Below are 25,103 nucleotides of genomic sequence, written 5' to 3' on the forward strand. Positions count from 1 at the left end.
AACCCACTGAGCCACCCAGGTGCCCCCCATAAATAAAGTTTTATTGGAACCTAGCCATGCTTACATGTTTTCATCTTGTGGATGGCTGTTTTGCACAATGACGGCAAAGTTGAGTGGTTGTGATTGTGGCCAAAGGGTTCACAAACCCTAAAATGTTTACTGTCTGGCCCTTGATGGAAAATTGCCTACTGAGCCCTGTCCTAGAAAAAGTATAGTCTTTGCACCTGTCTGGAACTGCCAAGAGGCCAGGAAGTTAATGATAGAAATTATAATGTATGAGTCACCATTGTGTTTGCCATGCAGCTGTGGAGACATGGTGATTTCCATGGAGCTGGAAGAGAAGGCAGGGAGGGAAACTCTGAGTGCTGTATCCTGGGAGCCCAAGATCAGGAACACCAATATCCATGTTAGGAGATCAGTTATGCCCTCTTGGTTCTTGAACATGGCTGCTGTTATCAAAATTGTCTTTTGATATACAGACTTAAAGGCTCTATCTCCAGGAGGTTTAAGTTAAGTAGGTCAGGGGTGGGATACAGGCATATGGCTTTTTAATAAGCCCCCCATGATTCTGGGTGGGGGTCACCCACCCGTTTGAGACCTATTGATGGAACAGCTATATGGCTCAGGATGATGGACAGTGCAGGTGGGCTCATCAGCAGGAACTCCCCTGGGTCCCTTGCCCTTGGGAGGCCTGCCTCATCTGTTGAGTTAGGCTCCCTTCTGTCTCTCTACTAGAGACTCTCACTCCCAGAGAGTTTATCTCTGGGGACTCAGGACCATCATCCTTCCCCAGAAGACCCCATCAGGCTCCTCTCCCTTCTTGTTAGCCTTCTGTGAGGACACTTGAATGACAACATGGTGAGGCTTGGCTTCCTGTTCTGGTACTGGGTCTGTTTTCTTGGGTCTTGTCTCCCTTTCTCTCTATCTTTCCCCCCACACCCCACTTCTTCCTCTCTCTTCAGCTATCTTCAGCTCTGCCTGTCTGCTGAGGGCCCCGGGTCTTGGTGGTAGCTTTCACTGAATCAGGTGGACTCATAGGTCTGGGTCAGATAATGATTGGGGTTGCTGTCTCTGACTGTCAAATTCAGGGTCTTTCCCTGTCCCCGTGCTGGCCTAGAGGTGAGCTGCTTGCTTTGGGTTGAGGTTTCTGTGACCCACATAGGCCTAACCGGATCTCTTGCTCCATGCCTCCTGTCCACCATAGTCCCCCAGGACCTAATGGATGTCTCCGTGAGCAACCTACCACCCCTATGGCAACCCAGCCCCCGGAAATCCTCCTGCTCGTCCTGCTCACAGAGTGGCTTGGTCGACGGCGGCTCATCCAATGGCTGCAACCATGAGAGGTATGAGGACCTTAATCTGTGGGTGGAGGTCATAGAGGGATTTGCCAAAGATTTGTAGATGCTCATTCCTTGCCTAGCACTGAATTCAGAGGAGGAACATAAGTTATGGAATCTTCAAGGAACATAAGTTATGGAACATAAGTTATGGAATAACCTTGTGAAGTCCTAGCTGTCTTTGCTTCATTCCATGTATCAGTCAGGATAACCAAGGTTATGTTGCAGTAACAAACAGTCCTGAAATCTCGGTCGCTCAGTAGGACAAAGGATGATTTATCATGTATACCATGTGTCTCTCGTGGGTCAGCTGGGGGCTCTGCTTGGGGCACACTAAAGGGCCTGGCTGATGGAGCCAAACCGTCTAGAATATTCCCAGTCCCAGTGACAGAGCGAAAGGTGGCTCTGGGGCACCTGGACAACAATGAGAGGTTCCACCTTGGATGCAGGATATACTCTCTCTGCTCATGCCTCATTGACCCCATCCACAGCAGGCCAGGAAGCACAGTCCTGTCATGCTCCTGGAAGGCAGAAACTAGAAATACTACTCACTGCCAACCACACGTGCCTCAGTTTGCTCCTCCACCGAATGGGGATACAAATGTTTGCTTTGTATAGCTATCGTAAGGACAAATCAGATACCGGTCTAACATGGCCAGCATGTGGTACCCAGTGCCTGGCAATGTTCAGTAAGTAACGCTTCTTATTTTATTGGATAAAGTTTGATCCCCAGATCATCTCTGTCCTGGCCCATAGATCTCATGTGTCTTCAGGGCTGCCCAGTACAATAATGAGACTGGTCTTGATTACCAGCTGACCCCGCCTGGCCTGCCTGAGAAGAATGGAATCCCTTTTTCCATGCTGGGCGTCTGGCCCAGTAGGTGGTCCAGTCTTCAGCCATAGGAGCTCAAGGTGTGGGAGCTGGCATCACATTTTTGCAGTCATCTAAGGCCTGGCTTTAAGCACATGGTCCAAAAGCAGAATCTGCATTTAACTTGATCCTAAGCTCGTATGTGCATTGTCAGTTTGAGAAGCACCCCTGTAACCAGAGTCTCTCCCGTTTGTGTGCTTCAGAACCACCAGGGGAATGTGACACTGCTTCTGAGACAATTTCCATAGGGGTCCTGATCCAGTAGGTGTGTGTGGGGCCCAGGAATACACATGTTGGAGAAATGCCAAGTGATTCTTGGGCTGTGGTCCAGGGGGCATTGAAAAACACCATTCTAACCTAGTGTCCCCGTTTGTGGCATCTGCTTACATACCTGGAGTGATGGGAAGCTCACCCTCTTTCACATAGCCAAGTCTGTTGTGGGACGGCTATGTGTGTGATGCTGTTCTTAGGTAAACTGACCAACCCTGAGCCCCACCAAGCACGATGAGGGTGATTTTCATGTTTAATGGTTCCGTGTGTGTAACTGGAGCACTTTAGCCACGCCTCCTTCCTGTCTTTTTCAGTTTTCCTGGGTATCCCCAGGATGTCCTGAGGAAAAAATATGCGGATATTCCTCCATTCTGTTCTCTGCGAGGATGCACAACACGCCCATCAGCAGTCCTTGATTTCCCCACTAGTGCTGGGGCCTTACTCCTCTCTTCTCTTTCAGCCAGCTGCACCCCACCGCCCCCAAATTCCCACGCAAGAAGAAGCTCTGAGGCATCACCTATTCTGCAGTCAACCAGACTCTGAGTCCTGGTCTGGCTCAGTTTGGTTTAGCTGGGTCACTTCAGAGGTCAGAGCTCTTTGGGCAAGTGACAGAAACCCACTTCAGACTGGTTCACATACAAAAGAAAATCTTGACAGAACTAAGGAGTCTAGAAGTGCAGTGACTCAGGCATGGTTGGCTCCAGATGCTCCTATGATGCTCTCATTCTCAGGCAGGCCCTCCTTATGCAGGGGCAGAAATGGATCCCAGCAGCCACTGCCGTACATCCTTCTGGCTTAGGGACTCGAGCAGAGAATAGTGTCAATTTCTCTGTAGTTCTGACAAAATGAGTTTGGGGCTCATTGTCCTTGGCTCAGATTGGATCACATGACCACCTCTTACCCAATGCCTGTGACTCCAGCCTGAGTCCTGTACTAGGTCGAATCAGCTCCATCCAAACCCCAGAGAGTTGGAGAGAGAGAGACCCCAAAGCCAACAGGAGGAGTGGCAGTATGGGGAGAAACCGCCGTCCTCCCAGAGTCCCCTTGCCTGGCTGGTTTTAATCTGCCCCTTGCAGGTAATGAACTGTGCTCCTCCAGGAAACATGGGCTCTGTGTGGTCTTTTCTACGTGTCCTCTCTTCCTCCACTGCAGGGCCCCGCTGAAGCTCCTCTGTGACAACATGAAGTACCAGATCCTTTCCAGAGCCTTCTATGGATGTGCGTATCAGCCTTATTTGCCATTGTGGTCTATGGGCACATTTCTCAAATGCCTGTTGTATGGCATCAGCATCAAGGGAAGGAGCCTGGCTCTGGCACCTGAACCCCAGCTCGCCAGTTCCTAGATGTGTCTAGATTAGTGAAGCTATGCAGACATCTTAGAGCCTGAACCTCCTCAAGCAGAGCCTGGGCATAAATTTTATCTCTGGGCTCTAAGAGAGGGCAGCCAACCATGGGGCTCCTCAGGGGAGGGGTTTGGTTAGTCACCATGGCATCCCAGTGCCTGCCTTAGAGAGTTTGTTCTCAGAATGAAATGAGAAACATGAATAAAGCCCCTAGCAGCTGGCATTACCTGTCATAGGTGCTCAGAGTCAGTTCCCCTCACCTGTGGGCAGAAGCAAAAGAGTAAAGAAAAGTTAAAAATTAAAACTTAAACACAGGTATTCTGGTTATTTCTATTTAACACATGAAGAAACGAAGGCACAAGGAAGCAGAGTGACTTGTCCAAGGTCGCACAGCTAATACAGGACAGAGCTGGGACTCAAACCCAGGCCTGCCTGACCACAAAGCTGGTTTGTTTTTGTTTTGTTTTGTTTTTACTCTGCTGTGTTCATTCTTAGCACATTTCATTTTCCCAGCCTCCCAGCCTAAATGGGGGAGAGAAAACCTGTGTGTTGTCAGGGATTCTAGAAAAGTGTTGCTATATCCTGCATGGGCCTGGAGAATAGCAGTGCCAGCCATGTGCCCAAGCCCCTGGAGGGGCAGCAAGAGTGTGAGCTCCCAAAATCAAGGTTTTTGTCCATTCTGTTTTCATCCATCCCCAGTGCCTATTGCAGGTCCTGGCATGGAGCAGGTCCTGGACAGGTATTTATGGGACCCAGATAGAAGGGCTTCATGGAGGAAGGTCCAGATGCATCTCAAACAGTGTTACGTATTCAATGGCTCGTCCCTGATGGGGGTTGAGAGCCCAGGTTCTGGCGCTATGGAGCTTGGGTTCCAATCCCAACTCCGCACTTCCTAGCATATGATCCGGCCAAGAGACAGAAAAAGTCTGTGCCTCGGTTTCCCCATGTATAAGATGGAGAATGTAGGAGTACCTGTTCCATATGTCATGAGAATTTAGTGAGTTAAGGATGTGAGCTCTGGGCAGTTCCCTGGCATGTAGTATGTGCTTATATAAGTGTTAGCCATTTCCTCCTCTTCCCCCTTTCTCTCCTCTCCCTCCTCCCCCTCCTTCTCCTCTTCTCCCTCCTCCTCCTCATTGCTGGTAGGGGCCAGTCCTCAGGCTCCAGATGGCCCAGGGTCCTCTCTGGGAATTAATAAGAGAGAGCCAGAGGGAGGGGGCATAGAGCAAACACAGGCTGGCATTTGCTGAGTGCCTCCTGTGTACCAGGCACTGTGCCTTCCAGGTGCCCAGGGCAGAGCAGGTGAAGGGCAGCAGGTTGGTGGCCTGTAAGAGTGCAGAACCCTCTTTGAGAGCAAACTAGGTGCATCTCTCATGGCCTTCTTTGTCTGGCTGCACTTTGAAAAAGAGTCGTCCACTTCTGCCATTCTCCTTCTCCTGGGATGGATTGGAAGCACCCAGAGGCACTGTGAGCCTGTGGGATCACTTCCTGCCTCCTTCCTACTGCCCCTTCCCTGCCTCCTGCCTGTGGCTTAAATGCCTTGGCTTCCAGGTAAAGAGGTAATATCACCCTGGCCCAGGCTGAGGAAGATGATCAGATGTCCCCAGGCTCATACAACTGTTAAACAGTCAAGCCAGCAAGGGGTTTTGCCCCTCAGAGCTCCTTGCTTGTCTGGAAGAGAAGGATGATGGGACTTTCTAGGTCACAAGGGTCCACAAGGTTTGTGGGCAAGGCAGTGCTTTGAGATCCATGAGGTCAGGCAAGGTGGGTTGGATGGTGGATGATGGCACTCTCCCTCCCTCCCTCGCTAGGGCTTGCCTACTGCAGGCACCTGTCCACTGTGAGGACCCACCTGTCAGCCCTGGTCAATCACATGATTGTGTCTCCGGATTCACCCTGCGATGCTGGGTGCGGGCTGACGGCCAGGATCTGGGAGCAGTACCTTCAGGACAGCACGGTAAGGCTTGGCCTGGCTTGGCCAGCTGTGGGGCAGAGCCAATAGGGGGACCATTTGGTCATCTGAGCAGGAGACCCACCTGGTTATGGGGACTGAAGGCTGTTAGGATACCTTTGGGTTCTTGGGGTGCCTGGATGGCTCGGTGGGTTAAAGCCTCTGCCTTCAGCTCAGGTCATGATCTCGGGGTCCTGGGATCGAGCCCTGCATTGGGCTCTCTGCTCAGCAGGGGGCCTGTTTCCTCCCCTCTCTCCGCCCTCCTCTCTGCCTACTTGTCATCTCTGTCTGTCAAATAAGTAAATAAAATCTTAAAAAAAAAAAAAAAAGGATACCTTTGGGTTCTGCGTACCCAGACTGAAGGTCCCTCCCTTCTTGAGAGTTCTAAGACCCACAGCCCCCTCTGCCCAGATGGGTGAGAATCAAGGAGGATGGAAAGTATGCATGCTTGTCTAGGAGTAAGAATGAATTCTTCTCAAGCATTTATTAAGCACCAGCTGTATGCTCAGTGCTGCAGGAGGGACTGTGAGTTCTCAGCAGGAAGGGACCTACAGTACGTTTGAACTACTTAAAATGACAATGGTAGCTAAATCAGAGGAGGGAGGTGGGCCCAGGAAAGCCCACCACCTTGCAGAACTCTTCCATCTCTGCCTCAGGGCCTGACAATCCTCCCATTAGATACTCCACCTGGAGACAGATTTCTAAGACTTACTAGAAAGCAAATGTCCTCACAAGGAAGGTGTTTACATTTGAAAAAAGTGTCAGGGTCAAAGTGTTTGGGAAACAAGATGAGTCAACTTTTCTGTATCCTGCCGCACTTCCTAGAACCTTGGGTAGGCCAATACGCTTATCTTGTCCCTCTCAAGAAACGGGGTGGCTGGGGGTAGGCGAGCATAAGGAACAAGTCCCTGGAATGTTTAGGGCCCCAGGGACCTTTGCTGGAAAAGTGCCTCCCATGGCCAGTGTGGAAGGCAGAATCCATTTTGACCAATGCTAAGGGAACCGCCCTCAGGAGTGGGCATTCAGAAAGGATGGCTGATACCTCTGCAGGATGAAAACAATGGCTTACTCCACTGGGTGCTTCTCTCCCGGGGCCCTGGGGAAGGCCAGGCCCGTGAGCACCTGGGTCAGCCTGGCTTCCCCACGCCGGGGTAAAGCGCTATTCTGTGCATTACCTTGGGAACACTGGGGGACTCTGGGGAAAACAAACTGGTTCCCAAACCTGGATAAGCAGGAGGGTTGTTTGACTTGAATGCCTACTTACGGTGACAACTCAAATAATGAAGAATGCAGGTGTAGAAGACAAAAATTGTTTATGTACCTTCTTCCTGCCGCAGTGCCTCATGATTCTAATCCCCCAAGTTAATGAATAGTGTCAGTTACGTCAAGACCGTGCCATATTTTTCCTGTGCTTATACATTCGTAGATAAATCTACATAGATATATCTGTAATTCTTATTTTAAGCAGCAATTTCATTTTATATCAAACACGTCTTTCCAATCTCTAGGTGAAGTACTGAATGTTAACACCTTAGCCCCTCACAGATGAGTGGCCCATAATTAATTCACATCTTCCCCTAATGAGAGACATCTGGGCTCTTTCTCTTTTTAACAAATTATTCCAAACAATGCTTCCGTTGACATCTTTATAAGCACATATCACTCTGACCAATGCTTTTATTTCAGGGGTAGATTCCTAGAAATTAAATTGATTGATGTGCATTTAAAATTTAAAAAGATATGCCAACTTACTTTCTCAAAAAAGTCACTCTCCCCGGCAGCCGGGGAGAGTGCACATTTCCTGAGGAATTCAAAAGATTTATAGACTTCTGGGCTCCACTCCAGCACTACTGATTTAGCATCTCTGGGACTGGAGCCCAAGGATTTATATTTTTTCAAAGTTCCCCAGGCATTTCCAGTGATCTCCCCAGTTTGGGAGGTAGTAGTCTAAGAACAAGTTGGTTGAAAAAATCAGTCAAAAATGAATATTTTTTGGTCTAACAGTTTCACAACCCTTTCACAAACTGGACATATTTTTACCCTTCTCGGTTGCATTGTTGTATTAGGGTGGACTGAGCTGCAGTAACAAGTGATCCACATTTTGTCAGTTGCTTGACATCATGGGGTGTATTTCTTGCTCACGGAGGAGCCCTAGGTGGGCATTCCTGGCCAGTGGGCCTCTGTCTTCCCTCCAGAGGTTCTGGGGTCTCTCAGTCTCATGGCGCCACCATCCTCCAGGGCCTCATGGTCATCTGCCTCCAGGCAGCAGAGGGGAAATGCAGAATCTGAAGGGAGTACACCTGCTTCTTCAAAGCTCTGGCCTGGAAATGGCTTATATGACATCCTGTCACATCCCATTGGCCAGCATCTAGTCACGTGGCCACCCCTGCCTGCAAGGGAGGCTGGGAAATGGAGTCCAGCTGTGGGTTCCAGGACCCACACAGGTGGATTTTTGATGAAGAGTTTACAGCCTCAGCCATGAATAGTTCTCTGATTTTTAACTAGCGTTGACAAGGCTTTCTGCAGAATACAAATTAAAATTTCCAACAAAGCAAAAGAATGGCTGGTTTTGCCATTATGGTTGGGTACATCTAAGATGATCATTAAGATGGGAAATCAGTGGGACACCTGGCTGGCTCAGTAGAGCAGGTGACTCTTGATCTCAGGGTTGTGAGTTCAAGCCCCACATTCAGCACTGAGCTTACTTTAAAAAATGTGAAATATGCTTATAATTTTGGGATGTGAAGACATAGGAGGAGATAACCCTACTACCCTTCAGAGTAGCTTTCTAATAGTCATTGGTATTTTCCATACACAGACACACAGACACACACACACACACAAACATGAACAAATAGGACCTGCTGGTCCCCCAACCGGACTAATTATAACTGCAAAGCCTTTGCCTGAAAATGAGTTCTTAAAAAGAGGGCAAATCTATTGGACAATACAGTAGACAGTTGTTAAAGTCATCCTAGTGTGCACAGAAATTATTAGTGCATGAAGAACCAGCTGGAAATGTTCATTTTGGATCAATTTACTTTTAAACAATTTTCTTTGTGCTGAGTCAAGATTAAAAACTTTGAGATAATGTTGCCATATCAACACAATGCACAAAATTGACTAAAAATTAAGTAGAAATGCTAATTCATTCTATACTGGCCTTTTGGGGTTTTTTGCAGAAAAATGGGTTCACGCTAGATACGTCCTGCATCTTGGTGGTTTGTTTTTTTTTTTTCCAGTTGACAATATACTTTGAACATCTTTTTGTGTCAGTTCTCATGGATGCACCTCCATCCCTACCTATCCTCAGGTAGGGATACATTGTTTCCCTATCAGTGAGCAGTTGGGGCTTTTCTCATATGATGCCAGGGTGGATATCCTGGTACACACGGCTTTGCATATTCACACACCATGATCTCTAAAGGCCAGGTCTGAGAAGTGGGACTGCCAGCTCATAGAGCCCTCCTTCTGGTTTTCTGTTGACCAAACCCTTTCCTTCTTCCCACCAACCACAGAGTTACGAGGAACAGGAGCTGCTACGCCTTATCTACTATGGGGGTATCCAGCCAGAGATCCGCAAGGCCGTGTGGCCCTTCCTCCTGGGCCACTACCAGTTTGGGATGACAGAAACAGAACGGAAGGAGGTTGGTGACCCCTGATTGGCAGGAGGGTCTTTGGCAACTAAAGGAGCAAGGGGCCGTGGGGCTGGGGGTGCTCTAATTTCATACTGGACCAAGATGGGGCAGGGGAGCATGGGGGAGCCAGGAAGCTCCAGGGCATGGCTGTTCCCTAGAAAAGTGATGCAGGCTACAGATACCATTGTTTAAAATTTTATTTTGGGAGATAATTATAGATTCAGATAGTTACAAGAAATAATGCAGAAGGATTTCGTGTATCCTTTATCCAATTTCTCCCAATGGTGGCATCTTACAAAACTGTAATACAATATCACAGTCAGGGCCTTGACGTGTGTGTGTGTGTGTGTGTGTGTGTGTGTGTGTGTGTTATCACCACCACAGTCAGCATACTGAACATTTCTGGTGCCAACAGGGTCCTCACGTTCCCCTTTTTTAAGCCACACCTCCCAGCCTAACACCTGGCAACCACCACTCAGTTCTTTCTTCCTGCAGTTTTGTCATTTTGACAATGTTGTATAAATGGGATCACGTAGTATATAAGTTTTTGGGATTGACTTTTTCAACCAGCATAATCCTCTGGCAGTCTATCCTTTCTGTGGCCAAGAGTTCTATGGTATTCACGGCCTGGGTGCATCACAGTGTGACTACCCACCTGTTGGTGGATAGGTGAGTTGTTTCCCAGTTTGGGCTATTGCCGAGAAAGCTGCAGTGAACATTCGTATTTTCATGGGGGCATTAGTCATCATCAAATGCTCAAGTGTACAATTGCTGGGACACATGGTACACATGCTTCATTTCAGAAGAAACTGTCAAGCTTTTGTAGCTGCTGAACCATTTTCTAGTCCCGCCAGCAATATCCGAGTGAGCCACACCTGCATCCCGCCTGGAGTTTTGGTCTTGTTGCTATTTTTTTATGTTAGCCACCTAGACAGGTGTAAAGGATGTTTCCTTGTGGTTTTAATTTGCATTTCTCAAATGGCCAGTGATGTTGAACATGTTTGCACACACTTCCTTGCCACCTGTGTATCTTTGGTGAAGTGTCTGCTCTCATCGTTTGTCCGTTTTCTAGCTGAATTGTTTGGGTTTCTACTGTTGCATTTGGAAGTTCTTTATATGCTCTAGATATTCTTTCTTTATTGGATAAATGGTTTGCAGATATTTTCTCCCAGTCTGTGTCTTGTCTTTTCACCCTCTTCATGGGATCTTGTGCAGAACAAATTTCTAAATTTTTTATGAGGTTCAGCTTATCAATTTTTCCTCATATACACTGTGCTTTTGGTGTCGAGTCTAAGAACGTTTTGCTTAGTTTGCCCTAAATCCTGTAGATTTTCTCCTATGTTTCTTTTCTCAAAGTTTTGTAGTTGCACGTGTTACATTTAGGCCTGAGATCCATTTTGAGCTCATTTTTGTATATAGTGGGTGGTTTTGGTCAAGGTTCATTTTTTGGCCTGTGATGTCCAGTGGCTCCAGCACCATTTGACAGAAAGGCCATCCTTCCTTCATTGAATTGCTTTTGCACCCCTGTCAGCCATCAGTTGGGCACATTAGTGTGGCTTCCCCATTCTGTTCCATTGATCTAATACCACCCCACAGTGAGCCATCTTCAGCTGATACCACCTGGGGCACCTGTGTTCATCTTAATTGTTCAGTGAATGTGTTAGTAGTAGTCCCGTTTTGAAAAGTAGAAAGAAACAGATGCCCATAAATATTTTTTTTTAAATGATAAATTCACGAGGAATTGCAAAAACTGTAACAAAGAGGTCCTGCCATACCCCTCACTTGGCTTTCCCTAATGGAAACATCATGTAGAACAGTAGCCCATTCCCAAAGCCAGGGCATTAGCATTGGTACAATAGGACTCACTTGACTGCAGACCTCACTAGGATTTCACCAGCTTCTGCATTAGTTTGTGTGTTCATGTGTGTGCACATGCATGTGTGTGTGTATGTGTGTATATGTGTGCATATGCTTGTGTGCACACATGTGCACGTGTGTGGGGGGGGTTAGGTCTACATCATTTCATCAAGATTATATTAATTTTAATACTAAATTTTTATTTAACCCAACATACGCAGTAAATTACCATTTCAGCATGTAATCAATATTAAAATTATTGAGAGATTCTCCCTTCTTTTATTCAGACTAAGTTCTTAAAATCTGGTGGTATTTGACATTCCATACCCATGTACCCACTTTGCTATTGTGTATTTGTCAGTAAATTGACTCACTGTGTGTATAGCTTATTGAAAAAGATATTTGATATCCCTGCCATCAATGGAATACTGACATGATTTGCCATAATAGAAGGAAACCAAAAAAATAAATAGGATATGATGAAAGGGCATAAATCAGTCCCACGTAGATGCCATAGCTTGCCTAAGGGCTGCTCTCTCATTGTCAGAAATGGGGATTATGAAGTGTTAAAGGAGATGTTCAAGACACTGTGGCACCAGACTGACCTTCCCCATAATCCAAAGACTTAAAGGGGAGCTGGAAATAGAAACTACACTGTGATTCCGTATGATAAGACCCCATGCCAGTGAATTGTCTAAAATTGTCTCGGGAACAGCAGGAGATCCCCACTATGCTTCACCCCCTGCCTGCTGGGCTCCTGGCAAACAGGAACAGCATTCTCAGGTGCCAGGACCTGTGCTTGGGACCAGAGACCCAGCGGTGCGTTAGATGAGGTCCTTGCTAGTTTAGTGAATGTGCAAAGTCAGATGGAGGCAAACCCAGGGGTTGTTAAGAGTCCATGGGAGGCAGCAGTGTCAGGCAGAAGGCTCCCTGCTCACTTTGCAGGCAAGGGGTGTGAGGAAGGCCCTCTATGAAGAGGGGCCAGCATGAGCAAACCCCGAGGGCAGACTCGTGCATGGTGCGGTGTGGGAGTGTATCTCTGTGGGTTTGTGTGGGAGGGGCGGGAAGTGTGTGGTGGGCATGTGGCTGGAACATAAAGGACAGGAAGGTGGGGATGACAGAGGTGGGGCTGGGAGGGAAACAAAGAGGAAGACTGGGACAAGCCTTGACCAGGCTGGGACAAGCAGGCTCTGGGAAGGAGGTTCCTGGGGTCGTCCTGGTGCACGGTCATGGAAACCTAGTCTAGGAAGGTAGTAGGAATGGGGAGATGTGCTAGGACAAATCTTCTGGAGTCAGTGGGCAGGAGGACAGGCCTTTGTCTGGGCAGGGTGGACCCCGAGCCTCTCTCTGGAAGCCCTGAATAGATAAAGGATTCCCCACTCCTCCCAGCCCAGCCTGGGGCAGTCTCCCTGCCCTTTCTTCGTGCCCCTCCACACCCTTAGATCAGCCTGTCTGCCCCCACCTGTGCCGGAGGCCTGGCAGATTCAGGACCTCAGTTCCCTGGGCCATGTATCAGGAACAATACAAGCTGCTCTCCCACCACACGGAAAATGAAAATGCTTGAAATCTGTAGCCCTTCTCTAAGGCCATTGCAGGAGTAAAGGGAGAGGCTGATTTTGTTCATCTTTGTATCCTCTGCTCCTGGCCCCACACTGGGTACAGGGGAGGCTCTCATAAATGTGTGGAGGGAGTAGATGGATGGATGGAGGGGGCACCCTGCTCATCTTGTTTCTCCTATGCCTAGTGTGGTACCTAGCCCATTGTAGGTGATTCCAGAAATATGGGCAAACGAGTGAATGAGGAAGGAGAAAAGCTAATAAGAAAGGGAAATAAACAGTCCTCTCACTTCAGTACCCCCTTGGCTTAGTATGCTGCCTGGCAGAGTAGAGTTTCCACAGATATTTGAATGTGTGAATGAATGAATGAATGCATGGAGAAAAGAAGGGAGGAAGGAAATATTTAAAGAAAGAAGTGGCCTCGTGTACGTTTGTGTACCCCCAGGGCCTACCCAGTGTCCTGCACATAGTAGGTGTTCCGTTAACATCCATGGCTGTTCATGAATGATGGCTGCCTGTCTTTGGGGCTCAGGGTCCCAGGTCAGGGCTAGCATCCTCTTCTGGCTTGGGCTGGCTCTCCCCAGGGGTGACCTTGCCTCTGCCCTGGCAGGTGGATGAGCAGATTCACGCGTGCTATGCACAGACCATGGCCGAATGGCTGGGCTGCGAGGCGATCGTGAGGCAGAGGGAGCGGGAGTCCCATGCAGCTGCCTTGGCTAAGTGCTCATCGGGGGCCAGCCTGGACAGCCACCTGCACCAGATGATGCACCGGGACTCCACCATCAGCAACGAGGTGATGGGCGGCACCCATCCGGGAGCACAGGGTCAGGGGGGCAGTAAAGGCCGGGATCTGCTCTGTTTAGCTATTGTAGGAATGATGACAGCTGGGTGTCTGGAACCGTCACCCCTAGCATTTGGGTGGGAGGTGACCGTGGAGTTGGACAGACCCATGTTTGAATCCAACATCACCATTTCCTGGCTTGGGGGGCAGGGGAGACCTCAAGCAACCACCTTCACTTCTGGGCCTCAGTTTCCACATCTATAGAATGGGAACAACCGTTTACATAGGGGAGGTTTGTGTGCAGCTCACCTGAGATAGTGCCTGCAAAGCTCCTAGCACTTGCATGTAATTAGCACATGCTAGACTTTCATGTATTCAGAAAATGCTCATTGAGTACCTACCGTATGCCAGAGACAGTTGGGAATGTCCTGAAATGTCAGGAACGCTCCAGCAGCCAAGTCAGAACTCTCCGCTCTTATAGAACCTCCAGTTCAGCAGCCCAAAGAAGGCGCTGAGAAGAAAGTTAATTCTCTTCCCCAGTGATGTACATTCATCAGTTGCCAGCAATCATGTTCCCTAGCATAGCAAGCAACCACCCAAAGCCAGTGACATCTAGCAGTAGACACTGAATGTGTACTCATGGGTGTGGCCCAGGCAAGCACTTCTGAGCAGGGCTGGCTGGGCTCACTCTTGGCACCCGCTGTCAGTGCCTGGTCAGCAGAAAGGTTTGTTGCTCTCTCCCATGTCTGGGGTGCCCCGGCTGTGATCCACATGTCCCATCCTCTAGCAGGCTGAGCTCGGCACATTCTCATCGTGAACACAGATTGTAAAGAGACAAAGTGAAAACGCACAAGGGCTGGTGAAACCTCTGCCCTGTCGAGATTGCTAACATCCCACTGGCCAAAGTAGGTCACAGGGCCAAGCCCTGCATCCAGGTAGGCAGGAACTAGAAGTCATACGGCAAAAGCTTATCAATGGAGAGGGGAATTACAAAAAATCAAGTCACTCGTGCCAACCAGTCACTTGGAGTTGAACTTAAATATTAGCCAGAATCAAGTACAAGGCAGTAAAAGGTAAGGTTTTCCAGTTGCAGGAGTGAGAGCTGGGGTCCTGTGCCTTCTGTGTGGCCCCAAAGGCTCCAGGGAGCAGAGGGAGACCTCCCCCACTTCTCAGTGTGCAAATAGGAGGCTAGGCCCTGAGGGGACTTGCCCAAGTCAGGAACAGAAATGAGACCACACTTGGGGAATCCCTGCCTGAGCTGAGAGCAGGGCCCTCAGGGCCCCAGAGACGGGATACAGCCTCACCCCTGTTCTCTTGGCCCCTTTTTCTATCAGTCTTCCCAGAGCTGCAGTTCCGGCCGCCAGCATGTCCGCCTGCAGAGTGACTCCAGCACCAGCACACAGGTGACCTTCTGGAGGCCCAGCCCCTTTCCCATCTTCCTCTTCCCGTCACCCACCCACTCCCTCCAACATGGAGTAAAGGGATTGGGTGTCCATCACCTACAGGTCACTTAAAATTTTTTGCTTTTTATACTAGCATTAAAAATGGAGTTTTTAGCTAACACAAGTAATATATGAATCTCTTCTCCCTGTAAAAAATTAAAATATTTCAGAGAAAGCTAAATTTGGCTTTGACTATTCGTAATCCCCACTCGCCCTCCCTAGAAATAGCATCATTTTCTGTGTGTCCTGTCAGCCCCCACTGCTTGCCTGTACATACGCAGAAATACATATATAGTACATAAAGCATATATTGCAATGTTTGGTAATTTTTGAAAATTTCTACATAAATGCCGTCGTATGTGTTGGTCCACAGCTTTCCGTTTTATTCAGTGAAATGTTAACTCATCTCACTGGATATTAAATAAAAAAGCAAAGCCCTGCAAATATGCTTACTATGTCACCTTTTGCATAACAAGAGGAAATATTAATATTAATATACCAATTTTCAAGAACAATGGATGAATAAGCCAAAAATGAATCGGAATCATTACCTACAGGAATCAGAGGAGGGCACAGGAAAAGAAATTACATTTCCCTGAATATCCCTTGTTTCCTAGTTCCAACTTTGGAGTTAAAAACATTTTTTTTTTACATAATTTAAAACAATTGAATCAAATTTTTAAAAACCAAAAACGTGATTTTAACAGCAAATCAGGTTGGTGACCTAAACACAGTGAAGAAATAGTTCATTTTCCTTTGGAATGTGGTCTTATATCCTTGATAGGATATGACCTCAGGACACAACCAACCACAAATAAATCCTCGAGATGGATCCTGGAGGCTTTTCCATAGTGGTTCACACATCTCTAACTACTTCTGGAAACCGATCCATAATAGCCAATCACGTGAATATACTATGCTGTTTTTAGCCTGTTCCTTATGTTTTTAACTATTTTTTTACGTAAAAAACTATATACCTATAATTTTGTGCAATGAAAAGTACACTCCTTGCCACTTGAATGCCTGGTGCTCCCTCCTCAGGCAATTTCAATGCTGCCTTATTTCTGGATTATTCCATGCGTTTCCATGCAATAGGCCACTTTTTAATTTTTCACAACGGGAGCCCATATTATGCCTGGCTCCCTCCCCTACCCTTTTTTCTGGCTGTATAGTATTCCACATGCATGTTCTGTATTTGAATGAGTCCCCTGCTGACAGAGATCTAGGTCGTTGCAGAAGCAATATCCCAGTGGACATCCTCGTCTCTCCGTTCTTGTGCTCCTGGTCTTCAGGTGTTTGAGTCTGTAGATGAAGTGGAACAGGTAGAGGCAGAAGGCAGGTTGGAGGAGAAACAGCCCAAGATCCACAATGGGAGCCTGGCGAATGGCACCTGTTCCCCGGACTCTGGCCATCCCTCTTCCCACAACTTCTCCTCGGGCCTCTCAGAGCACTCGGAGCCCAGCCTGAGCACAGAAGACAGCGTCATGGACGCCCAGCGGAACACCCCCCTGGCGCGTCGACCCGGGGACAGCAGCGTGGATGATGGGCAGAGCAGCGAGGCCACCACCTCCCGAGATGAGGCCCCCCGCGAGGAGCTGGCTGTGCAGGACAGTCTGGAGAGCGACCTCCTCGCCAACGAGAGCATGGACGAGTTCATGTCCCTCACCGGCAGCATGGACGTGGCCCTGCCCGAGAAGGAGGGGGCCGCCATGGAGCGCTGGGGGGGCAGCGAGGTGGAGAAGCACAGCCAGGTGGACAGCGAAGACAACCTCTCAGAAGAGCCTGAGATGGAAAGCCTCTTTCCCGCCCTGGCTTCTCTGGCCGTGGCCACGTCCGCCAACAACGAGGCGTCGCCTGTGTCTTCCAGTGGCGTCACTTACTCTGTAAGTCTCCAGGATTCTCCCGCACTCGGTTTTCTTACCTAACAGCTACGGGAGAGTGGGCGTGTCCCATGAGCCTCAGTTTCCCAGCATGATCTCTGGTTTGTTACAGTTTTCCCCAGCACGGATGCTGCTCTGGAGAAGCCCCTTTGGGAGGGAAAACAAGAGCACAGGCTATGCCGTTCCAGCTGTCCCAGGGTCAATCCCAACTGACGCATGTCACTTTAATCTCTCTGAGCCTCAGTTTCCCCATCAGTTGGGTACTTTCCCTCTTGGGCTGTTCTCAGAATTAGTGAGTCCAGTCCTCAGTGCCCGACGTGCAGTGAGCCCTCAGTCTGTAGCAGCCTCGAGGATGAGCCGCTTGGCGTACACTCAAGTCAGCATCTTAAATACTCAAGCTTGCTTTCTTGCCAGAAAATCCAAGCCAAAGGATGTCAACTGAACAGGAGGTTTCCTGAGCCAGGCACGGTGTTTCCATTTTCCTTTAAAGACCTTGTTATTTCTATCTAAGATATGCATGCCCATAGTTGACAGAGTGAAACAGACAAGGCCAAATAAGGAAACCAGAAGTGCTCCCCACCCGCCCTGCCCCCGTGGAGCTCTCCCCAGAGGCCATCACAATGACTTACTCTGCCCAAATTATCTGGCCTTTACCCCCACGTCTGCCAATAACATCCTTGTACTGCTACTTCTTGATCTTTTTTTTTCCTTTTTCTTCAATTCCAGATAGTCCACACCCGCACCCCCACCCCACCAGGGGCACCTTCCCAGCTCCATCCATCCACTGCAGTTATAATAATTTTAGTTAAATGACTGTTTATGGTTCACACTAGAAAACATAATAATGTATATACCATGTAGGAAGCTATATTTATTTTTTTCTTTCCCACAAAAAGAATTTTTGTTTCCCCCAGATATGTTTTCATTTCCTTGTCTCTGTTTTCCTTTCCTATGTTTGCCACATATAAATCATGGTTCACCCCCACCAACCCCCAACCCCAGCCTCCAGACTCTGCCAGTGGTCTCAATCTCTCTTGGAACATCCAGACACGTGACGTTTTCTGTTCGTGTTTATGTCTCGAGAAGTCTCTCCAGTGGCCTTCCCTGGTCCACGGCTTCTGATGCACAGCTGTCATCTGGGATTTTTTTCTCCATCTTCACAGGGAGCTTACTTTCGCTTCCGGGTTACACACCTGAGTGCGTTATAAACCTGATCTGAAACTCTTAATTATCCAGGGGGACATACTTACATTTCACTTGAGCCCTCTATTCAAGACAGGCCGCTGTCCTTGAGACCCCAAATGTTAGTTTTTCTTCCAGGCTTCCCTTACCAGGGATTCGGGTCCTTGGGGGTCCCACCTTAAATGCAGGAGAGTCTCTTATTCGATTCCTTACCTTAGGGTACAAGGACCCCAAAACCATTCAACCCAAGCTTCTGTTTTGCCCATTTGGAAGCTTCCTTCAAGGCAAGAGCCAGATTTGGCATTTACTTGCCTTTGTGGGTTAAATTTTGGCCTTGAAATGTTCCCATATTTTTCTTGCCATATCATTGCACCTTGTTTTCAGGAAGGGTCAAGGGCAGCAAGTCCAGCGTATGGCCGGAACTGGACTCCTGCTCGCTTCCTCCATTCTTCCTGTCGGGTATGGGGGGGGTGGGGGTGCACCTCCAGCTAGTTACGACCCTCATCCACTCAATGGGTAGTTAGTCTGTGCACCTTCCAGAGTTGTCTTGTTTCATTGAAGGGGGAAAAGCCAAAGAACTCTCATCATAAGAAGTAAAAAGAGGCTTTCAGAGGCAACAACAGAAACAAAATGAAACACCCACCTGGTCCCAGGAGAGGAGATGCTTTTCAGGGGCAGCAGGAGAGGGTGAGGAGGGCAGAGGGAGAACCTCTGGCATCCGACCTCTGGGAGGAGTGGGAGTGTAATCGCCCTTTCCTTCCCCTCCCCCGGGGCCTGCAGCCGGAGCTCCTGGACCTGTACACGGTGAACTTGCACCGCATCGAGAAGGACGTGCAGAGGTGTGACCGCAACTACTGGTACTTCACGCCCGCCAATCTGGAGAAACTGCGGAACATCATGTGCAGGTGGCTGAGGGGAGGAGGTCTGTGGGCGCGGCCAGGGGTGGCAGACGCAGGGGGCCCAGGGAACCCAGCCAGATGGCAGCCTCTGCCGCTGTCTCCTTGCCCACTTGTTTATACCATGCCACATTGACAGTAAGGTAACAACCAGAGCAATGATAACAACAGAGCATTTATTAAGCACTTACTGTATACCAGGCACTCCCCTGAGCCCCATACTAAGGCTGTTACGCCTCGCCCACACAGCAAGGCTGTAGGGTCAACATTCCCCCATCTGCAGGGAAGGAAACAAAAGTGGAGGGCTACCACACTGCTCGAGTCCCCCAGTGGGGGCAGTTGGCTGAACAGGAGCTCATACCCCTCTCTCTCAGGTTCTAGAATCTTGTCCTTTATTTCCTTAAGCCAAGACCTGGAGCTTCTTATTACTTTTCACTACACACTGAGTATCTTATTTCTTAAAATATGGAAGTAACTCGGGCTTATTAAAAACCTCTATCAGCAAATCCAGAAGTTCATAAGATCTAAAGAGAAACTGCTTCTCTCTCCAGTCATAATGCCCCCTCCGCTAGAAGAAACTCTGCTAACAATTGAATAAACATCCTCCCAAGCCATCTGTGTATTATGTGTGTAAAATAACACAATAGATCATATATATAATATCACACGCGTGTGTATGTGTTTTAACTTTTTTATATTTTACCCATATGGGATTAATACTGGGTTTTCTACAACTTGCTTTATACACGTGAGAATGCATCCTGGCCATCTCTCCCTGCTACTCTAACTCAGGAGCTCACAAACTAGTAGTATATCCCACAGGCCAAATCCAGCCCACCCCCATTTTGTAAATAAATTAGAACTCAGCCATGCCCATTTGTTCATGTAGTATCTGTGACTGCTTCTGCAGAATTGAGTAGTTCAGACAGAGCACATACAGCATGCAAAGCAGAAAATAATTATTATCTGGATCTTCAGGAAAAGGTTGCCGACCCTTGCTCTAACGCATTTTTATTAATAAGTACTATCTCTTAACTATTCAATTTTGCACTCTCCTAAGCAATCATTCTCTCTCAAAACTGAGTTGAGGAGATACAAATATAAGGAACTTTAATACAGTAAAATGAAGAGGTACTGGGGAAGAAAGGATAGACCAGCTTTTTCTGGGGTATGGCCTTGGGAGAAAACATGGAAGGCCTCACAGGAGGTGACATTCAAGATGGCCTTTGGCAAAATTAGGAGAGACTCAAGAAACCACTTGGCTTTGAGGTGAGGCTACCTGGGTTCAAATCCTGCCTCTGCCATTTATTAGCAGGTGTATGACTCTATGCATGTTACTGATGTCTCTGGGCCTCAGTCTCCTCATCTGTAAAATGGAATATGATAATACCTTTCTCATACGATTATTTTGAGAACTTCATGGTGCAACACATGTTCAGTGGCTGAGTATACAGTAAATGCTCAGTAAAAATTAGTTCTTATTAAATAAGGGGCAGATGGGAACCCCAGGTACGGAACAGCTAGGGCAAAGCACAGGGGCATGAATGTGTGCCAGAGAGGAGGAAGTACCAGGAGGTCGTGGCGGGGACATGAAGATGGATTGGGGGATGACGCTGAATGCCTTGTAACCCCAGTGATGGAGTTTGTTTATCGTCTTGTCGCAGCGGGGAACCTGCGAGCATGTGGGGTTTTGAGTTGAGATTTAGGAAGGCCATTGTGGTTGCTGAGAATAGGATGTTTGAAGAGTGTCAGACGGGCGCAGGGGATGCAGGTGGGACCTCAAGGAGTGAGTGGTCCAGGTGAGAGATGGGGGACCATGCCAGGGAGAAGGGAGAGGACTACTAGGTTGGAGAGACGGGTCACGAATGCCAACCTTGGGCCCCTGGTCTCTCTCTTGTAGCTACATCTGGCAACACATTGAGACCGGCTATGTCCAGGGCATGTGTGACCTCCTGGCTCCACTGCTGGTCATCCTGGATGACGGTGAGTATGTCCTCCCCGCTCCATGTCCAGGGGCACAAATTTTCTTCCTACTGCAGAGGAGGGGAGGTTAACCTCATTTTGTGACTCCACGGAATGGGTCAGTGCAGGTGCTCTGAGGACCTGTTGGTGAACACACCAAGGTCCCAGTGAAATAGAAAGTCTTGTTGTTCCATATTAGCCAGCACTTACTGCCAGGTGCCCAACACCCAGCCAGGCCTTTCCTAGCCACTGATTGTACAAATGTGAATGCGGACAAAGACAAACCCAGGCCCAGGTGCCTTCATGGTGAATCTACCGAACACTTAAAAAAGAAATAATAGCAATCTTTCACAAACTCTTCCAAATGGTAGAATAGGAGGGAATGCTTTCCAACTCATTCTGTAAGACCATTCCTTACATGAGGACCCATCAGTACCTTGATACCAATACCAGACAAAGACATCACAAGAAAAGAAAACTACAGACTGATGTCCTTTATGACTATAAAGGTAAAAATCCTCCGTAAAACATTTGCAAACTGAATCCAGAAAGATACAACAGGACTATATATACCGTGACCAAGAGACACAGAATTCTCATCATATGCAGACTGGTTTAATGAATGAAAATCAATCAATGTAATTCACTATATTAATAGAATAAAGGACAAAAATGACACAGTTGTCTTTGTTGATGACAAAGTGGCATTTGGCCAAATCTCACACTATCTCATGTTAAAAATACTCAACAAACTAGGAATAGAAGGAAACTTCCTAAACGTGATAAAAGGCATGTAAGAAAAACCTACAGCTAATTCATACTCAATGGTGAAAGACTGAATGCTTTCCTCCTACAATCAGGAAAAAGACAAGGATGTCCACTTTTGCTACAAAAGGTTCTAGACAGGACAATTAGGGAAGCAAAAGAAATAAAAGGTAGCTGTACTGGAAAGGAAGTAAAGCTATCTACTTGCAGATGATGTGATTTTTGCATATAGTAATACCAAGGAATAAGAAAAAAGTATTGGCAGGGCGCCTGGGTGGTTCAATCTGTTAGCATCTGACTCTTGATTTTGATTCAGGTCATGATCTCAGCATTGTAAGATCGAGCCCCATGTCAGGCTCTATGCTGGATCCTCTCTCTCCCTCTCCCACTGTCCCCCCCCACACACAAAAAAGTATTGGAGCTAATTTTAAAAGTTCAGCAAGGTTGTGACATATAAGATATATATACAAAAGTCAGTTGCACTTCTGTACACTTGCATTCAACAATCGAAAAGCAAAATGAGGAAGACAGTTCCAATTGTAATAGCATCTAAAAGAAGATATTTATGAATAAATTTAACAGAAGAAGTGAAAGATTTACAAGTTCAATTCCAGATCACTATGATACAGCAAATATTGCATTAAAGTGAGTCAAATGAATTTTTTCTTTTCCCAACACACATGCAAGTTGTGTTTGCGCTACACTGTAGTCTGTTCAGTGTGTAATAGCATTATGTCTAGAAAAATAATGTATATACCTTAATTTTAAAATACCTTTATTAAAAAAAATATTTTATTTATTGGGGCGCCTGGATGGCTCAGTGGATTAAGCCTCTGCCTTCAGCTCAGGTCATGATCTCAGGGTCCTGGGATCGAGCCCCGCATTGGGCTCTCTGCTCAGCAGGGAGCCTGCTTCCCGCCTCCCCCCCGACCCCCCGCTGCCTGCCTCTGCCTACTTGTGATCTCTGTCAAATAAGTAAATAAAATCTTTTTTTTAAAAAAAGATTTTTTTATTTACTTGACACAGAGAGAGAGATCACAAGTAGGCAGAGAGGCAGGCAGAGAGAGAAGGGGAAGCGGCTCCCTGCTAAGCAGAGCCCAGTACGGGTCTCGATCTCAAGATCCTGAGACCATGACTTGAGCTGAAGGCAGAGGCCCAACATACTGAGCCACCCCAGGCACCCCTAAAAACACCTTTTTGATAAAAAATTACTAACCATTATCTGAGCTATTGTCATAATCACTGATTACAAATCATCATAACAAATATAATAATAATGAAAATGACTGAAACATTGCAAGAATTACCAAAATGTGATGAAGAGACAAGAAGGGAGCAAATTCTGTTGGAAAAATGGTGCTGATAGATAGACTTCCTTGATGCAGGGTTGCCACAGACCTTCAATTTGTTTAAAAAAAAAAAAGCAATATCAGAAAAGTACAATAAAACAAAGTATGCCTGTATACCAAAACTGTACAACGTTGTTAACAAAATTTAAGAGCTAGGGGTGCCTGGGTGGCTCAATCGGTTAAGTGTCTGCCTTTGGCTCAGGTGGTGATGATCCCAGGGTCCTGGGGTTGAGCCCGGTGGTCTCCCTGCTCAGTGGGAAGCCTGCTTCTCCCTCTCCTCCTACCCCTCCCCTACACATTCGTATACTCTGTCTCAAATAAATAAATTTCTTTAAAAAGTTAGAGATCAAAATAAATGGAAAGACACCTCATGTTTATGAACCAGAAGGCTTGGCAGTATTAAGTTGGCCATTCTCTCCAAACTGATCAAAATTTACTACCATCCCTACCAACACCCCAGCTGCATTTTTTGTACAGATGGGCAAGCTGACCCAAAAATTCAAAATGCAAGGGACCAAGAATAGCAAAATCAGTTTGGAGAAAGAAGATGTTAGAGGGTGCACAGTTCCCAATTTCAAAGCCTACTACAATAGAGTAATCAAGAGAGTGTGGTACTTCCCCAAGGATAGACACATAGATCAGTACAATAAAATTGGAAGTCTGGAAATAAGTGTTTCTCACACATTTACATCAGGTGATTTTGACAAGGGTGCTGAGACATTTCAGCTCAGTGAGGAAAGAAGAGTCTTTCCGACATATGATGCTGAAACAACCAAGCATCTGCACGCACAAGCTTGAAGTCAGACTCATGCTTCATACTATATGCAAAACTGCTAACCCAAAATGGACCATAGACCCAAATATAAGAGTTGAAACGATAAAATTATTAGAGGAAAACAAAGGCATACGTCTTTGTGACCTTGGTTTAATGACTTTGGGTGTTAAGCAGTGGTTTCTTAGATATGGCACCAAAAGAACAAAGTGAGAAAATTAAAAACAAATTATTCTTGCCCCAAATTAAAAACTATTGTGCTTCAAAGGACACCTTCAAGAAAATGAAGAGAGCCCAAAGAATTGAAGAAAATGCTTGCAAATCACATGTATAATATAAGGGACTTATATCTAAGATATGTAAAGAGCTTTTACAGTTCAACAATAAAAAGGGAAATGACCCAATGAAAAATGGACAAAGGTTTGGATAGACATTTCTCAACAGAACAGACATATAGTTGGCCAGTAAGCCTATTAAAAGATGCTCATTATCTTTCATCACTAGGGACATGCAAATGAAAACCACAGTGAGATACCATTGCACACCCACTAAGATGACTAGAATCAAAATAATGCAAACTGTTACATGTTAGTGATAATATGGAGACAGCAGCGCCTTTGTACTTTGCTAGTGGGATTGAAAATGTTTGACATTTTGGGGTGCCTGGGAGGCTCAGTTGTTAAGCGCCTGCCTTCAACTCAGGTCACGATCCTGGGGTCCTAGGATCTAGCCCTGCATCAGGCTCCCCGCTCGGCAGGAAGCCTCCTTCTTCCTCTCCTGTTCCCCCGCTTGTGTTCCCTCTCTCGCGTGTCTCTCTCTGTCAAATAAATAAAATCTTAAAAAAAAAAAAAAAGTTTGACATTTTAGAAGGCAGCGTGGCAGTTCCTCATAATGCATGGTTCCATTTATTAGAAATTTCCAGAAGAGACAAAGCTATAGAAACAGGAAACAGATTAATGGCTGACAGGGGTTGGGGGAAGAGGGAGATGGGCCATAACTGCTGATGTGTGGAGGTGTCTTTTGGGGGCGAGGAAAATGTTCTGACCTTCTAGAGGATGGTTCCACAGTTCTGAGAATTATACTAAAAATTGGAGCCGTACATTTAAAATGGTGAGTTTGGGGCACCTGGGTGGCTCAGTGGGTTAAACCTCTGTCTTCAGCTCGGGTCATGATCTCAGGGTCCTGGGATCGAGCCCCGCATCGGGCTCTCTGCTCGGCAGGGAGCCTGCTTCCCCCTCTCTCTCTGCCTGCC

The 25,103-nt window shown here is 47.1% G+C and overlaps 1 protein-coding gene across 5 annotated transcripts in view; it reads left to right on the forward strand.

The window, feature by feature from the left end:
• Window positions 1-25,103, forward strand: part of SGSM1 (small G protein signaling modulator 1) — an 86,208-nt gene that overhangs the window by 53,507 nt on the left and 7,598 nt on the right. For 3 of the 5 annotated variants that reach the window (XM_032883255.1, XM_032883257.1, XM_032883259.1), the window contains 9 exons: window positions 1,205-1,343; window positions 3,631-3,695; window positions 5,632-5,777; window positions 9,290-9,418; window positions 13,433-13,615; window positions 14,938-15,006; window positions 16,338-16,928; window positions 18,888-19,012; window positions 20,904-20,986. In XM_032883255.1, the coding sequence (XP_032739146.1) occupies window positions 1,205-1,343; window positions 3,631-3,695; window positions 5,632-5,777; window positions 9,290-9,418; window positions 13,433-13,615; window positions 14,938-15,006; window positions 16,338-16,928; window positions 18,888-19,012; window positions 20,904-20,986 (1,530 nt within the window). Of the gene's footprint in view, window positions 1-1,204; window positions 1,344-3,630; window positions 3,696-5,631; window positions 5,778-9,289; window positions 9,419-13,432; window positions 13,616-14,937; window positions 15,007-16,337; window positions 16,929-18,668; window positions 18,789-18,887; window positions 19,013-20,903; window positions 20,987-25,103 lie in introns of those variants that run through there. The other 2 variants (XM_032883256.1, XM_032883260.1) reach the window with 2 other exon arrangements.

The sequence above is a fragment of the Lontra canadensis genome, unplaced genomic scaffold (assembly GCF_010015895.1).
Source record: "Lontra canadensis isolate GAN:19392208 unplaced genomic scaffold, GSC_riverotter_1.0 scaffold87, whole genome shotgun sequence".
Lineage (NCBI taxonomy): Eukaryota > Metazoa > Chordata > Mammalia > Carnivora > Mustelidae > Lontra > Lontra canadensis.